Source organism: Lynx canadensis, chromosome C1, assembly GCF_007474595.2.
Source record: "Lynx canadensis isolate LIC74 chromosome C1, mLynCan4.pri.v2, whole genome shotgun sequence".
Classification (NCBI taxonomy): domain Eukaryota; kingdom Metazoa; phylum Chordata; class Mammalia; order Carnivora; family Felidae; genus Lynx; species Lynx canadensis.
In genome coordinates, this window is record NC_044310.1 from 104,968,883 (window position 1) to 104,984,830 (window position 15,948).

The window sequence follows — 15,948 nt, forward strand, 5'->3', positions numbered from 1 at the left end:
GGTCCAGCCCCAAAGCTATTAAATTTATTTATTCTAACGGCTTGTCGCTATTATAGCCCATTACTGAGTACCACTCATGATTTACATGAAACTAACCTCGACAATTAGGAGTGTTACTATTATTATACCCATTTTGTTTTTTTAAGATTAAAAAAATTTTTTTAATGTTTATTTTGAGAGAGAGGGAGAGGGAGAGCACAAGCCACAGAGGGGCAAAGAGAGAGGGAGACAGAGAATCCCAACCAGGCTCCATGCCAATCAGCGCAGAGCCCTCTGCTACGATCAGCCCCAAGGAACCAAGAGACCATGACCTGAGCAGAAATCAAGAGTTGACGCTTAACCTACTGAGCGACCCAGGCGTCCCTAGATTTTTAAAGTAATCTCTATGCCCAAAGTGGGGGCTCCAACTCACAACCCCAAGATCAAAAGTCTCACGCTCCACTGACTGAGCCAGCCAGGAGCCTCTATTGCTATTTTATATATGAGAAAATCGAAGTTTAGAAGAAACGGAGTAATCCACCTAAAATTATATTGTGAATGGCAGGTCCAGGATTTAACACTTGGTTCCAACGTCTATCCCCCTGCTTTCTACCTGCCAGTAAAGACGATAAAAAGAAAACCTATGGTTAAAAGGAAATGACTAGCTACCCTTTCCCCTCCGTTTTTCTCCCACTCTTCATTTCTCATGAGTTTTCACTCCCCTTTCCTCCACGCTGCAGAATATGCTCTTGCTACCCCTAGCTGAAACTGCAAGTTTCGGGATTGGGAGTGTGTGTAACAGTTTAGGTCTTCCGGCCAGCCGGAACCACCCACACCACCGCTCAAGCAGTGTGGGGCGGACCACTTCGGAGCTCCTGGAGGTGGTCTCGGGTTAGAGTGGCAGCTGCCGCAGCCAATGGGCTTGGGCGTCATTGGGCCGGAAACCTATGAGAAATCCGGTGAAGGAGTCGAGGATAATTTGTTTAAGGATGTAGGTACGGGTTTGAAGGAACATGGGCCTGTGTCAGAGGTGGCGGCGGCTCCGGCTGCCGGGCTTGCAAACCTGCCGGCTACACACGGTGCGTGAGGTACCCACCCAAAAGTTAAGAACCGCATCGGACCCAGACCAGGCCCAAAGTGCAGGCTCCCAACCCCTGCCTTGAGCCCCTGAATCCGGCCACGCTAAGCCGTTAGTTACAGCCATCTTTTCCCTAGAGTCGACCACCAGGAGAGGCTAGGGCTCCTAGTCTAGAGCCCTGTATCACCCAGCCCTCTTAAAGGCCTGGGTTTAGGATTAAGGCCACTTCGGTACCCTCACCTCCTACCAGCCTCAATCCCAGGAAGGAATGATGGGACCTGAGTTACGTCCTAACATCTTTCTCTCCAGGCAGCTGTGCCAGCCCCTCCACAGTGGTTGGCAGAGCGGCTCGGCCTTTTTGAGGAGCTATGGACTGCTCAAGTAAAGAAGTTAGCAAGCGTGGCACAGAAGGAGCACCGGACTATTAAGATATCACTTCCTGGAGGCCAGAGGGTGGATGCTGTGGCATGGAGCACAACCCCTTACCAGCTAGCCCAGCAGATCAGGTACCAGCCCATTTTGTACCTACCAGGATCATCCTTCTCCCTCTGTATTTCGCTGGACTCGAGCAGAGAATGAAAATTATGCCTGGTATCTATTCCATCTCTATCAAGATCGCCTTTTCATGAGAATTCATTTTCATCTGGGTTAGTTTCAGAGTCTCTACCCTTTGTTTATTATCCATTGGGAAAAGAAATGATAGGTTTTATTGCTCTGGTGACACCTTTCCCCATTTGCAAGCTTAGAACTATTGAGAGATTAGTCCTTGTCTTCCCCTGTGGACTGTGACCATGTCTTTTTCTTTGTCCTCACTTCCCCCCCCCCCCACTCCCAATTCCCAAGTTCAACATTGGCAGATACTGCAGTGGCTGCTCAAGTGAATGGAGAACTTTATGATCTGGAACGGCCTTTGGAGACAGATTCTGACCTCAGATTTCTGACATTCAGTTCTGCAGAGGGCAAAGCAGTAAGTTTCTTCCTTTTCAGGAATACAGTGACAACTAAACTAAGGGATTTTTAAGTGGGCATATTTCTAGTATTTCTTTTGCCTCAGTTTCTCCCTTTGCAGTTGGGAGGGAGACCTACCACAGACTGCTTGTCTTGACTAACCCTGGATAAGCTAGAAACTTAGGATGAAAATTTTCAACATAGGTCCATTAAGTAAACATCGTTTGCACTGGTAAAAAGGAAAGCTGAAAATAGAAGGGTAATATGCCAGTTCTGTCACTTCAGCCCTAGAGACATACATCATAAGTCATCTGTAACATATTTTTTTATAAATTTTTTTTAATGTTTGTTTACTTGTGAGAGAGACAGAGACAGAGGTGTGAGCGGGGGAGGGGCGACAGAGGTTTGAGAGAGAGGGAGGTTCGAAAGAGAGGGAGACACAGAATCTGAAGCAGGCTCCAGGCTCCGAGCTGTCAGCACATAGCCCGATTCGGGGCTCAAACCCACAGACTGTGAGATCATGATCTGAGTCAAAGTCGGACGCTTAACTGACTGAGCCACCCAGGCACCTCTATGGCATATATTTTTTAATTCTAACTTGGCTTCCACAACTGAGCACACAATTCCTCCTCCCTACTTTGTCTTCTTCATGTCAGCTTGGGTAATATAGACCTCATCTACTAGGATCCAGAAAAATGGAGTTTTATCATCTTCATCTAAATGGTGACCAAAGGGGCGCCTTGGTGGCTCAGTGGGTTGAGCGTCTAAGTCTTGGTTTCAGTTCAGGTCATGATCTCCTGGTTTGTGAGATGAACCCCTGTGTCCAGCCCTGCACGGACACCATGGAGCCTGCTTGGGATTCTCTGTCTCTCTCTCTGCTCTTTCCTACTAGCGCACACACACACACACACACACTCTCAAAATAAATAAACAACAAATAAATAAATGGTGACCAAATCCTAGAGGAGGGGTTGCATCACACTAGATTCCTGGAATAGAGAAAAATAGAACTAAAAGATCAAATAGAGCCCTTAGGAACTATGGTCTTGAGAAGGTAGTTTACTCTGAAGCCCTAAAAGGGGATGTTATAGGAGCAGAAAAAGAAGCCTAGGCCCTGCTTCTATGCTGTAGGACCAGGAAGCACTGAGGAGTGGGAGTGGGGGTTACCCCTGTCTGCGCATGTTTCTACTAGCCTTTTGTTTTCAGTTTTTCCTCCTTTTTACTGTTTAGTTAGTATTCACCTCCAAGGTCAGATTCCCCATCTTGTGATAGTTATTTCTAGAAGAGCCATACTGGTTTCACGCCAGCTTCTCTGAGAAGAGTATCAGAGAGTGAGGGGTTAAAGAAGGAGGTTATGAAAAAAAATAAAATAAAAAAACAAAGGCGGTGGTTATGAAGTCCTTTCTTGTGAACCCAGGTGTTCTGGCACTCCAGCACCCATGTCCTGGGAGCAGCAGCTGAACAGCTCCTTGGTGCTGTCCTCTGCCGAGGTCCAAGTACAGAATGTGGCTTCTACCATGATTTCTTCCTGGGAAAGGAACGGTGAGTAGTGCAAGCAAAGAGAAGAATGATTCTGGAGTGGTTTCTTAGATATTTCACCATATTTTATTTCATTTGTCAGGTTTTTGGAATTTAATTGACAAAGTAATATATTAAAAGTGTACAACCTGAGGGGCGCCTGGCTCAGTCAGAAGAGCATGCGACTCTTCATCTCAGGGTCGTGAATTCAAGCCCCATGTTGGTTGTAGAGAATTACTTAAACTTTTTTTTTAATGTTTGTTTATTTTTGAGAGAGACAGAGACAGAGCATGAGTGGAGGAGGGGCAGAGAGAGAGGGAGACAGAATCTGAAACAGGTTCCAGGTTCCAAGCTTTCAGCACAGAGCCCGATGCAGGGCTCAAACCCACAGACCTCAAGATCGTGACCTGAGCTGAAGTTGGATGCATAACTGACTGAGCCACCCAGGCGCTCCTTAAATAAACTTTTAAAAATAAAAAAATAGGGGCGCCTGGGTGGCGCAGTCGGTTAAGCGTCCGACTTCAGCCAGGTCACGATCTCGCGGTCCGGGAGTTCGAGCCCCGCGTCGGGCTCTGGGCTGATGGCTCAGAGCCTGGAGCCTGTTTCCGATTCTGTGTCTCCCTCTCTCTCTGCCCCTCCCCCGTTCATGCTGTCTCTCTCTGTCCGAAAAATAAATAAACGTTGAAAAAAAAAAAAAATTTTTAAAAATAAAAAAATAAAGTGAACAAGCTGATAATTTGATATTTATATTCATTGTGAAAGGATTCCCACGATTGAGTTAAATAGTACATTCATCACCTCACTTCATGTGTGTGATTGCTTAAGGTTTACTCTTAGCAAATTTCATTCATACTGTATAGAATTATCAACTATAGTCACTATGTTCTACATTATCTTCTCAAATCTAATTCATTTTATACTGAGTTTGTACCGTTTCACCCGAGTGGTTTCTGCATCCTCTTCTGGGGCGTCAGGGATGTTCAATTTGGAAGAGAAAGTTTAGAGAAGGGCCTTTCCAGGCCTTTGCTGTGACATTGGTGCCAATTTCTCCCCTAGTCCATGCTTTTCCTTCTCTGTCTAATTCTCATTGAAACTTCTCTCGTCTTTATGAATTCTTTGGCTTTTATTTTTTACTTCATCCTTCATTACTATTGCCTTAATTATGTCTGTCCATATTGTCTGCATCCGACCTTTAACATATAGAGCTTTTGCTCCCACTGTAAAATTTATACCTGATTTCCTATTTATGTTTTCTGTCAGTTTGTCTGCCTTTACCAATAATTCTAGATGTCTGTGGAGAGCAGGGTTTCACCCCCTAGCCAACAGGTGTGGCACCCAGGTGATGCTTCTTAAAGGATGAACGCCAACCAGTTCTCACCTTTCCAGGACAGTCCGGGGCTCAGAGCTGCCTGCTTTGGAGCGGATTTGCCAGGAACTTACAGCTGCTGCTCAACCCTTCCGGAGGCTAGAGGCTTCCCAGGATCAGCTTCGCCAGCTCTTCAAGGTGGGGTGAGGGTGCACACATTTAGGAGGACGATCCCAAAGCATGGGGGAAGGGGTGATTGTCTCCCAGGACATTTTTTTCTTTTTAACTTTTATTTTTTTAATGTTTATTTATTTTTGAGAGAGCGAGAGACAGAGCACAAGCAGAGAGAGGGGAGGGGCAGACAGAGAGAGGGAGACACAGAATCTGAAGCAGGCTCCTGGCTCTGAGCTGTCAGCAGAGAGCCTGACGTGGGGCTCAAACTCTCGAACCGCAAGATCATGACCTGAGCTGAAGTTGGACACTCGACTGACTGAGCCACCCAGACACCCCTCTCCCAGAACGTCTTTATGGGAATAGAGACTTATCCTCACTCTTCTCCCCTTCCAGGATAACCCCTTTAAGCTTCGCCTGATTGAGGAGAAAGTGACAGGTCCAACAGCAATAGTATATGGGTGAGTGTTGTCAAAATGGAGGGAAACGGGGAGGTAGGTATACACAAAAGAAGGCCAGAAATGGGATGAGGGAAAGAAGATAGAAGGTAGTCTGTTGTTCCAGAAAAATAATGGGAACAAGAAGTTATTTTTATCTCCCATTGCTCTTGCTGTCTCTGTAGAACAGTTCTTACATTTTTTTTCTGTCTGCTAGAGGCCAGAAGAACACCGGAAGCTCAAGAATTTGGAGACCACTAAGTGTTCCCTCCTTTCCCCCAGGTGTGGCATGCTGGTAGACCTCTGCCGGGGCCCCCACCTTCGGCATACTGGACAAATTGGAGGACTGAAGCTGCTGACGGTCAGTTGTGAGGGCAAGGTTAGGTTAAGACTCCTGCTTTCACTGGGATGAGCAGGGGAGTAGGAAGATGCTCTCTCAGCCCCTTCTCTCCTCTTATAGCTAAGGGAGGAATCCAGTAGGAGGAAGATTTCTTAGTTCCTGCCTTCCACAAACTCCCAGTGTGATGGCAGCTGCTGGACATCCTGCCGGGGCTCAGAAGCCAATTCACAATCCGTAGTTGGACCTCAGTGCTAGGGAGGTGGAGAGGGAGTGTGAGAACAGTCTGGACAGGGTCACATAGGGGAGGCTGCTGTGGAGAGGGTGTGTAGAACCCCACTGGGCAGGTACAGGGAGAGTATTCTAAGTTTAAGGCATGACTTTTATGAAGATCCTGTGCCTGGGCCAGGTGAGTTATTTGTTTGGTGGAATGGGAGCAGGGAGTGAGGGGAGAGGCAGGAATGTGCAGCCAAAAGCCCTGGACTAAAAACCTCTCATCCGTGCTTAGTCCTGGCTCTGCCATAGGTAAAGTATGTGGCCTTGGGTAAATCTCCTTACCCATTTTCCCCATCTATAAAATAAGACTGTTGTTAATTCCTGTCCTACCAATAAATCCATGTCACAGAGACAAAGTCAATTAACACAGGTGAAAGTGGTATAAAACGCTGGCTGTTTCTTGTTAAATTGTTTGAGGAAAGAGTAGGCAGAAGCATTTGAATTTCATGTGGCCAGGAATAGGGCATAGTGGAGATTGATAAGCAGGTAGATAGAAACAAGAACAACAACAACTGACATTTGACCAGAGCTGAAGGTTACTCCCATGAGTAGTCATTGATTAGAGGTGGGGAAGGAGGGCTCTAAGTACAGAGAGAATGTACTGGTGGGAGAATGGGGAGAAAAAGAGGTGGCAGGATAAGGTTAGGCTTGAACAGGATACAAGTGGGAATTAAGCATCCAGTGTGTCTAAGGCTGTAAACATGGCAGGGGTTCTGAGGGGTATCACTCTGGTGGAGGCAGTGGAAAATGGAGTGAGTGCTGAGACGGGACACTTGTGGTGCGTGTCGTGTGCTCAGAATCAGACGAGCATCAGCGAAGGAGAGCTTGGGTGCCCGCAGTCCCTCATCTTCCCTTTGACTCCCTCTGTTTTCCCATAGAACTCGTCATCCCTGTGGAGGTCTTCAGGTGCCCCAGAGCCACTGCAGCGAGTGTCAGGGATCTCCTTCCCCACAATGGAGGAGTTGAGAGCCTGGGAAGAAGGGAGGGAGGAAGCGGAGTTACGGGACCACCGGCGCATTGGGAAGGTACAGAGATTGGAGAAGGAGAGGGTGCGTGAAGGAACCCAATTGTGAAGCTGGGAGCAGATTCTGAATCCAGCAGATTGAGCAGCTCCATCAGTTATTTCTTCTGGGTTCCAAAGTCCTTGCTTCTCTCTCCAAGTGACATTGCCATTCCTGACTCAGGCACAGGAGCTCTTCTTCTTCCATGAACTGAGCCCCGGGAGCTGTTTCTTCCTGCCTCGAGGGACGAGGGTGTATAATGCACTGGTGGCTTTCATCAGGGTAAGGGGGCCTCCAGTCCAGAGGAGGGACGACCAGAGAGGAAATCGGGACCCAGAAGCCAAGTGTTAGAAGAGCGGGATTAGAAGCATGAACATAAACATTATAAGGTGCTGGTGGCCTTTAACAAGGTCCTAGGAATGTGTGGTCCACAGAGTGGGGAGCGTAGAGAGGGAACACGGTACTTAATAGGTTGTAGCCGAGATCAGCCTGACCTGAGGTCCCCGAAGGATCACACACCTGCCTCTCCCCCACTCTGCCTTCCATATTTGTGCCGTCCTCCCCCAGTCACTCTGCCTTCCATATCCTGTGCCCTCCTCTCCAGGCCGAGTACACCCGCCGTGGTTTTTCTGAGGTGAAAACCCCCATACTGTTTTCTACGAAGCTCTGGGAGGTGTCAGGACACTGGGAGCATTATCAGGAGGATATGTTTGCCCTGCAGCCCCCAGACTCTGACAGGCTCTCCAGCTCCCTGAGTGACCACGCTTCTAGCCATCCTGCAGACACACTCGCCCTGAAGCCCATGAACTGCCCTGCACACTGGTGAGCTAGGAGCCAAGAGGCCTGGGTCCTCCCAGGGCTGGGGGTAGGCAACCAGGTTGCTGAATATGAAGTAATAGCGCCTTGGCAGAGCACTAGGACACCTGATTCGAGTCTTAAATCTGCACTCCAGATAACCTTGTGAATTTGGGAAAACCATTGTGTCTCTCTGAGCCTTAGTCTCCTTGTATAACATCAGGGGTTTGGAGTTGCTGTCCAAAGTTCCTCTTTCACCTCAGTGCCTGTCACACAATAGGGGCACAGTAAATGAAATCTGCTGCTATTGTTCTGAGAAATGCACTTTGAACCAGGAAGGGCTCAAACTGTGCTGAGTGGGATGAACAGGACTTGGGGGGAGGACATGCCCAGGCTGGGGAGAGGGCGTGCTGATGACGCAGAGAAAGTAAGCAAGCACACTGGGCAGAGATGCAGTCTGTGGGGGCTGCTTTTCCCTGTGGCCCTGACCCTTCCTCATCCCCATCTCAGCCTGATGTTCGCTCACCGGCCCAGATCCTGGCGAGAGCTGCCCCTGCGCCTGGCGGACTTCGGGGCCCTGCACCGGGCCGAGGCCTCTGGCAGTCTGGGGGGACTGACCCGGCTGCGGTGCTTCCAGCAGGATGACGCTCACATCTTCTGTGCACCGGATCAGGTGGCCCTTCCCCAGCTCCACCAAAGCATTTCTAAACCGCCTTCCATTCTCCATTTGAACTGCCAACACTCCTGCTCCCTGTCTCCCTCTTTATATACTACAACTCAGTTATATGATAGCCCCAGCTTTCCTCTATGTTTTTGCCCTGTGTTTCCCCCAAAACTCCCATCACTCCAGAACTCTAGGTTGCACACAACTCACTCACCCTTATTTTCTGTCCCCAGCTTGAAACAGAGATACAAGGCTGTCTTGATTTCCTCCGCTCTGTCTACACTGTCCTTGGCTTCTCCTTCCGCCTGGCTCTATCTACCCGGCCATCTAGCTTCCTGGGCGAGCCTTGCCTTTGGGACCAGGCTGAGCAGGTGAGGAGGCAGATAAACCACTCTCTGATGGCAGAAGAGAGGAGATGGGAATTGGGGTCCTCAATAGAGGCATATGCCAAGCAGGTCATTTGTTGGGGGACTGGAGGGGTCTGTTGCTTATAAAGTCTAAAATGATACATTCCTCTCTCGTCTCATTCCCTTTAAAGGTCCTTCAACGGGCCCTGGAAGAATTTGGAGAACCCTGGGAACTCAACCCTGGAGATGGTGCCTTCTATGGGCCTAAAGTAAGTTGGGGATCCTCCTAAGAGTTGTATTTATTCATTTTTTGTTTTGTTTTATTAGGTATTTAATAGATACAAAGGAATATTTTTTAACTTGTATAGGATAGAAAGAAGAGCAATATATTTCCTGGCCCCGTGGAGCTTATGGTCCTGTGAGGCGTGTGGGAGGCAAATAGGCATTTCAGGGCCACTGAACCCGCGCTCGCAGGTACCAAGGGAGCATATCATTCAGGAGGGAGGGTCAGGAAAGGCTTCCTGCAGGATTCTCTTTCTTTACCTTTTTTTTTTTTTTTTTTTTTTGAGAGAGAGAGGGTGTAAGTGAACGAGGGGCAAAGATCGAGAGAGAGAGAGAGAGAGAGAGGGAGGGAGGGAGAATCCCGTGAGGGGAAGAGAGAGAAGCAGGGCTTACCCAGGGCTCATGTTTTCCCTGAAGTGGGGCTCGGGCTCCCCCGATGTAGGACTTGAACTCATCAACTGTGAGATGATGACCCGAGCTGAAGTTGGATGCTTAAAGACTGAGCTCCCCAGGTGCCCCTGCAGAATTCTCTTTCTAACCTTAAAGGTCATTGTTGGCCAAGGAAAGAGGGGTTCCAGGTGGGAACAGTGCAGGCAGAAGGTGGAGGCAGGGTAAACAGGGCAAGTTGGAAGAAGTAAAACAAGTCAGGGGGAAAAAAGGACTGGAAAGTGTCTACTGGAGTCCATGAAAAGGCTGTTAGATGTTGAAGCACCATTTCTGGTACAGAGGCTGGGGTGGGAGTCAGAGGTAAATGAATGAACATAACTCTTTTGAGAATTTTGGCTCTTAAAAAGCAAAGGAGAGTAGCAAGAGGGGCCTGGATAGTCAAAAGAGATTTTGATGAAGAGAGAAATTCAAGAATGTTTAGCTCTGATAAAAGAGAGCGTGTTTGAGTCAGGGAAAAATTGAAGTTGTAGAAGGGGTTTCAGTGGAGGGAAGTTCTTGGGGAGGTTTGAGGGGTGGGATTGAGAGCCCACAAGAGACCACCTCTGCCATTGTTCTGGAGGCAGGAAGAAAGGCTGGAGGCATATGCAAGGAAGTCTATAAGTGTGGCGACAGGAAGTTGAGACACTTTTCATCTCATGATGTCATTATCTGATTTCCCCATAAAATGTGAAACAGGATCATTTGCTGAGATGGGAGTAGGGAAGAGGGGAGTTGTTAGTGGGGGCAGTGAAGATAGGAAGAGAGAGGAGAAAGCTTGAAAGTCCTTGAGGAGAACAGGACACAAAACTGATTAGGGCAGCAGGGGATTGCCAACAGCAGTCAGGGTCCACTTGAGGTTCAGAACAGGGATTTGCATGGCGGCATCAATCCCCGTTTATGTATCTGTTGTGGTATGGGACATGCTGGGCAGCTCTGAGCAGTTCTGTTGCAGGGGCAAGGAGGTGGGGGGCAGGAGTGCCACCAGGTTGAGGATTTGCCATGGGGATGTGACAGAAGAACAGTGATAGAGGGGAACCTGGGAAAGTGGTTCCAGCCGCATGGGGAAAGAAAGAAAAGTGGATGGAGCCTGTGAATGGGAAGGAAATAGAGGAATTAAGCAACCTGGAAATTAAAGAGCCATTTGTAGGAATAATTGTCAGAGCCAGAAAACCAAGAGACAGTAATCAGAGCAGGGTGTGTGATGGACTGTTCCAGAGGTGTAGCCATTCTGGGCGATGACAAGATGAAGGCTGTATCCATAGGGTGGGTGCAGGTGAACATCCCGGAAATGACGAACTCAAGGAATTCAGAGGCCAGGGTGTGGGTGGGTCATTTGTGTCAAAGTCCCCTAAGGTCATAATATCATTATCAGGTAGAAAGAGCTACTGCTGGGGTGTCCAGTGAGTGAAGTAAGAGTACAACAGAGCTGGGTGAGGAGTCTCTCAGAACAGCCTGGCACGTAGGCAGGTGGAAGGTGGGTGGTGCGGACAGTAGAGGGTACTGCTTCTGGTTGCTTTTAGGCCTCCGTCTCTCTCCTCCAGATTGACGTGCACCTCCGCGATGCCCTGGGCCGGCCCCATCAGTGTGGGACAATCCAACTTGACTTCCAGCTGCCCCTGAGATTTGACCTCCAGTACAAGGGGTACAGAACCGTGCTCATCCCCTTTTCCCTTGGCTGCTAGTGGAGTAGGTGGAGAACAGCGTCTCCTTCTATCTTTGTCCCTAACATGAAACTCAAATCCTCTACACCTTCACCAGAGCTGAATATTGCTTAAAAACCAGAAGGTAATAATCTTGTGTGCATATCTTGTGACACTTCCTCTATTCCCTCCTCCTTTTTCCCTCCAAGGCAGGCGGGGGCCCCAGAGCGTCCAGTCGTCATTCACCGAGCAGTGCTAGGTTCTGTGGAAAGGATGTTGGGAGTGCTAGCGGAAAGCTGTGGCGGAAAATGGTGAGAACTCTGGCCCCAGATTTCTGTTCTGGTCCTCAGACCAGATGGTACATGCCCCAGATCCTGGTGCCCTTAGACTCACTCTTCTCTTTTCCTCTCGAATCTGCTCTCTGCAGCCGTATTTGTAGTCGAGCTAGAGTAAAGAGTTTGCCTTCCTCTCTTCTCTCTCAACCAGGCCACTGTGGCTGTCCCCGTTCCAGGTGGTGGTCATCCCTGTGGGAACTGAGCAAGAGGAATATGCCAGGGAGGTGAGGAGAAACTGGGGGTGCATGCACAGGGGCTAACGCAGGACTACGGCGAGTGCGGGGCTGAGCAGTGGGTAGGAAGAAGTCACACAGCACAGTAGAAGGGGAATAGCACTTGGAGCCACAGGACTGGGCTCGAAAGGGTGCTGACATATATGCTGGGTATTCCTTCCACATCTGAGAAATGACACTAGTTCCTTGCCTCGTGTGTGAAAATTAAACAAATTCACAGATGTTAAATGCTGACAATGGAGCACTTGGTACAAAAGGGGCTTAGGTAAATGTCAGCTGCATGTTTCCTTTCTAGAGGAAGGGTGTGGACAGTACAGAGTCAAGTAGCTGGTTGGGTAGAGCCGGGCTAGAGCAGGCAAAGCAGGCAGAGTCCGGGAATTGGTGGCAGGTGCAGCTTCAGTAGGAAGCAAACTATGAGGGACTGGGGAGGGGCCTCGGTGCAGAGATGAATGAGGAGGGGTTGTCCACAAGAACCAGAGAGCCTTGAGGCAGAGGACAGAAGACAGCATGGGGAAGATTGGTATCAGACTACTCTAGCCCCTGAGCCTTCAGTTCCCATCCTCAAACCCCTGCCCCAGGCGCAGCGGAGGCTGCAGGCTGCAGGGCTGGTCTGCGACCTGGATGCCGACTCGGGGCTGACGCTCAGCCGGAGAGTCCGCCGGGCTCAGCTCGCCCACTACAATTTTCAGTTTGGTAAGTGACCAGCAGCACAGGCCCTCCGAGCCCCATGCTCCCCCACCAGCCTTCTACACTGTTCTTTCCTATTGGATTTGCGTTAACTAGGGCTCAGTCCCTGAGCGAGACTTTCAGGGAGCCAGGATTCAGAACACCTGAGCTGTTTGGGCCCTCAGTTCCTTCACCCCCTGACAACCAGTTCTCATCCTCAGAAGAACTTTCTTTTTCTTTTTAAAAAATTTTTTTAAATGTTTATTTCTGAAGGAGAGAGAGAGAGAGAGACAGAGCATGAGCAGGGGAGGGGCAGAAAGAGAGAGAGACACAGAATCCAAAACAGGCTTCAGGCTCTGAGCTGTCAGCATAGAGCCCAATGTGGGGCTCGAACCCACAAACCATGAGATCATGACCTGAGCCAAAGTCGGACGCTTAACTGGATGAGCCACCCAGGCTTCCCATTTCTTCTTTTCTTTCTACCACTAATTTATTCTTTGAATTTGTGCAAGTCATAGAAGATCACATCATAAGCATGAAAAGCACTTTCTTACCTAGTGCAGAATAATATTCTCAACAAAACAAAAAAAGTACAAAATCACAGACGTGAGAAAACATTCGATGAGATTTGGGTTATTGCAACATATGTTAGAAAGTGAATACCTTCAAGAGTAAGGCTAGGGTTTTTGTGTAGCTAGCCAAAGTGTTTGAATTTTACCTGTTGGGCCCGTATTTTCAGACATCTCTGCTAAAGTTCCCCCTTAAGACTGAACTGAGATCATGTGAACTACATTCACCCTGGGGAAATTGCCCAAGGTTCAGAGTATTTTGATGCAAAGATAGCATTTCTTTTCAGACTCACGTTTTATTCTTAAATTTTTGTATATTTTGTCACTCCTGATTATATACATAGCAACTTTAATATTCTTTATTTTTTAATTAAATTAAAAATTTGTCTTAATTGAAGTATAGTTGACACACAATGTGTCACTTCTATACATTACTCAGTGCTCATCACAATAAATGTAGCTACCATCTGTCACCATACAATGTTATTAGAATATTATTGACTATATTCTCTATGCTGTACTTTTCATCCCTATGACTCACTTATTTTATAATTGCAAGTTTGTACCTCTAGTCCCCTTCACCTGTGCCTTCCATCCCCCCAACCTGTCCACCCTAGCAGCCACCACTTTTTTGTTCTCTGTATTTATGAGATTGTTTCTTTTGGGGATGTGCATGTGTGTTCATTTCTTTTGTTTTTTAGATTCCATATATATGGGGCACCTGGCTGGCTCATTTGGTAAAGCATGTGACTCTTGATCTCGGGGTCATGAGTTCAAGCCCCATGTTGGGTATATAGATTACTTTTTTAAAAAAGTGAAATCATGATATTTGTCTTTCTCTGACTGACTTCACTTAGCGTAGTACCTTGTGGGTCCACCCATGTCGTCACACATACAAAATCTCACTCTTTTTCAAGCTGAGTAATATTCCAGTGTACGTGTGTGTGTGTGTGTGTGTGTGTGTGTGTGTGTACACCCTGTGTATTTATCCATGTATCTGTCAGTGGACACTTGGGTTGCTTCCATGTCTTGGCTACTGTAAATAATGCTGCAGTAAACATAGGGGTGCATAAATCTTTTTGAATTAATGTTTTCTTTTGGGGGGGTAAATACCATGCAGTGGAATTACTAGATCATTATGTTATTTCTATTTTTAATCTTTATTGAGGACCCTCCATACTGTTTTCTACGCTGGCTGCACCAGCTTACATTCCCACCAACAGTGCGTGAGGGTCCCTTTTTGTCCACATCCTTGCCAACACTTGTTATTTCTTATCTTTTTGGTGCTAACCATTCTTCCTGGTGTGAAAAGATTTCTCATTGTGGTTTTGATTTGCATTTCCCTGATGTTTAGTGTTGTGAAGCATCTTTTTATGTACCTGTTGGCCATATATGTCTTCTTTGGAAAATGTCCATTTAGGCCCTCTGCACATTTTCAAATATGATGATTTGGGGTTTTTTGGAGTTGAGTTGTATGAGTTCTTTGTATATTTGGGGGGGGTATTTTGTTTGTTTAAGTTTATTTTGAGAGGGAGAGAAAGCAGGGGAGGGGCAGAGAGAGAGAGAGAATCCCAAGCAGGCTCCACACTGCCAGCATAGAGCCTGATGCGGGGCTCGAACCCACAAACCATGAGATCATGACCTGAGCCAAAATCAAGAATCAGATGCCCAACCAGCTGAGCCACCCAGGTGGCTTATCATTTGCAGATATATTCTTCAGTTCAGTAGGTTACCTTTTCATTGTGTTGATAGTTTCCTTTGCTATGCAAAAGCTTTTAGTTTGATGTGGTCCCAGTAGTTTATTTTTGCTTTTGTTTCCCTTGCCTGGGGAGACATACCCAGAATAAAGTTGCTTAGGCTGATGCCAAGATATTATTACCTCTGTGTTTTCTTCTAGGAGTTTTATGGTTTCAAGAAAACAGTTTTCTTCTGACCTCCATCCTAGCTGTTGGTGTCTGTTAGGTTAATTAACCAAAGGAGCATCAGAGAAAGGGACAGGAAGGATTAATCAGGGGTTAATTAGTTAGCTTTGTTTATCGTAGACCTAGTTGGAATTAGCCCTGAGGGATGATAAGGAGCAGAAACTCCTTTGCCAGATTACTTGATCCTCTCATTTTACACTCCCACTTGCCCATGAGCTCTTAGAGCAAGTTACCCCATGACCCCACGGGCTTTCATGTGTTTCTTATACCCCTGCCACCCTCCCCTCTCTCTAATGCCCACACACACAGAGTTTCTCTCTGGGTCTGCTTCTTGGTCTGTTTGTCTTTTTCTGTGGCTGACCCTACTGTCTCCGACCCCTAGGCTCGGGACTGGAAGTGATAAGGCATGTGGAGAATGTCTGGAGCATTTCCTTATCCGTCAGGATGATCAGGAAACTGGAAAGCAAGAGGCAGCTAAATATACCCTTTTACTGAACCTTATCCGGCCTCTGCTCTCACCCTTCCTAAAAATTTAGGTCTCTTGAATTTTTGTATATCCCATGTAGAAAAATGTGCCCTGACGGTCTCAAACCTCCCCTCTTCCTGCAGTGGTTGGCCAGAAAGAGCAGAGTAAGAGAACAGTGAACATTCGGACTCGAGACAACTGCCAGCTTGGAGAGCGGGACTTGACTGAGGCCGTGCAGCGGCTGCTGGAGCTCCAGAACACCAGGGTCCCAAACGCTGAGCGAGTGTTCTGAGCTTTCATATACAGTTGCGGCAGAGACTCGCGGGAGCTGCCAGCCTCCCTTCAGGTGGAAGAGCCCGAACTGACCGCCAGAATCCGGAGGCCCCCAGGCCACTCAGAACAAGTGTGGAGGCATGAGCTTGCTCTCCTGGAAAGAGACTTGATCTGGGGGAAGCTGTAGCTGTTTGGATGTGAGAGGAGTGAAGCAATAAAGAATAAACTTGAAGCTTCCGGGTATGTGTCTTCGTCTCTGATTCCTGAGTAGGCATAAAA

General features: G+C 47.7%; 1 protein-coding gene across 3 annotated transcripts; it reads left to right on the forward strand.

The window, feature by feature from the left end:
- The first annotated feature begins 919 nt into the window (after positions 1-919).
- On the forward strand, positions 920-15,906 carry TARS2 (threonyl-tRNA synthetase 2, mitochondrial). Of its 3 annotated transcripts, none has more exons than XM_030324470.1 (18): positions 931-1,058; positions 1,367-1,563; positions 1,901-2,024; positions 3,423-3,547; positions 4,910-5,027; positions 5,397-5,461; positions 5,720-5,798; positions 6,929-7,075; positions 7,235-7,333; positions 7,656-7,873; positions 8,357-8,519; positions 8,744-8,881; positions 9,049-9,126; positions 11,086-11,207; positions 11,415-11,516; positions 11,692-11,764; positions 12,352-12,466; positions 15,540-15,906. In XM_030324470.1, exons 1-18 carry the CDS (start codon positions 993-995, stop codon positions 15,686-15,688), a joined length of 2,178 nt encoding a protein of 725 aa, XP_030180330.1. In that variant the 5' UTR covers positions 931-992; the 3' UTR covers positions 15,689-15,906. The 3 variants fall into 3 exon arrangements, 2 of the variants coding, with proteins under 2 accessions (XP_030180330.1, XP_030180331.1); XM_030324471.1 differs by having other exon boundaries at positions 932-1,058; positions 11,107-11,207; XR_003970733.1 differs by lacking the exons at positions 12,352-12,466; positions 15,540-15,906 and having other exon boundaries at positions 920-1,058; positions 11,419-11,516.
- The last annotated feature ends 42 nt before the right edge of the window (positions 15,907-15,948 follow it).

What these genes read in the sequence shown, in the direction of transcription:
- TARS2 (XM_030324470.1), top strand. Translation starts at nt 993, where the DNA reads ATGGGCCTGTGTCAGAGGTGGCGGCGGCTCCGGCTGCCGGGCTTGCAA. An exon ending in AAACCTGCCGGCTACACACG is followed by an intron (nt 1,059 to 1,366) that starts GTGCGTGAGGTA and finishes CTTTCTCTCCAG; the next exon opens with GCAGCTGTGCCAGCCCCTCC. An exon ending in AAGAGGAATATGCCAGGGAG is followed by an intron (nt 11,765 to 12,351) that starts GTGAGGAGAAAC and finishes CCCCTGCCCCAG; the next exon opens with GCGCAGCGGAGGCTGCAGGC.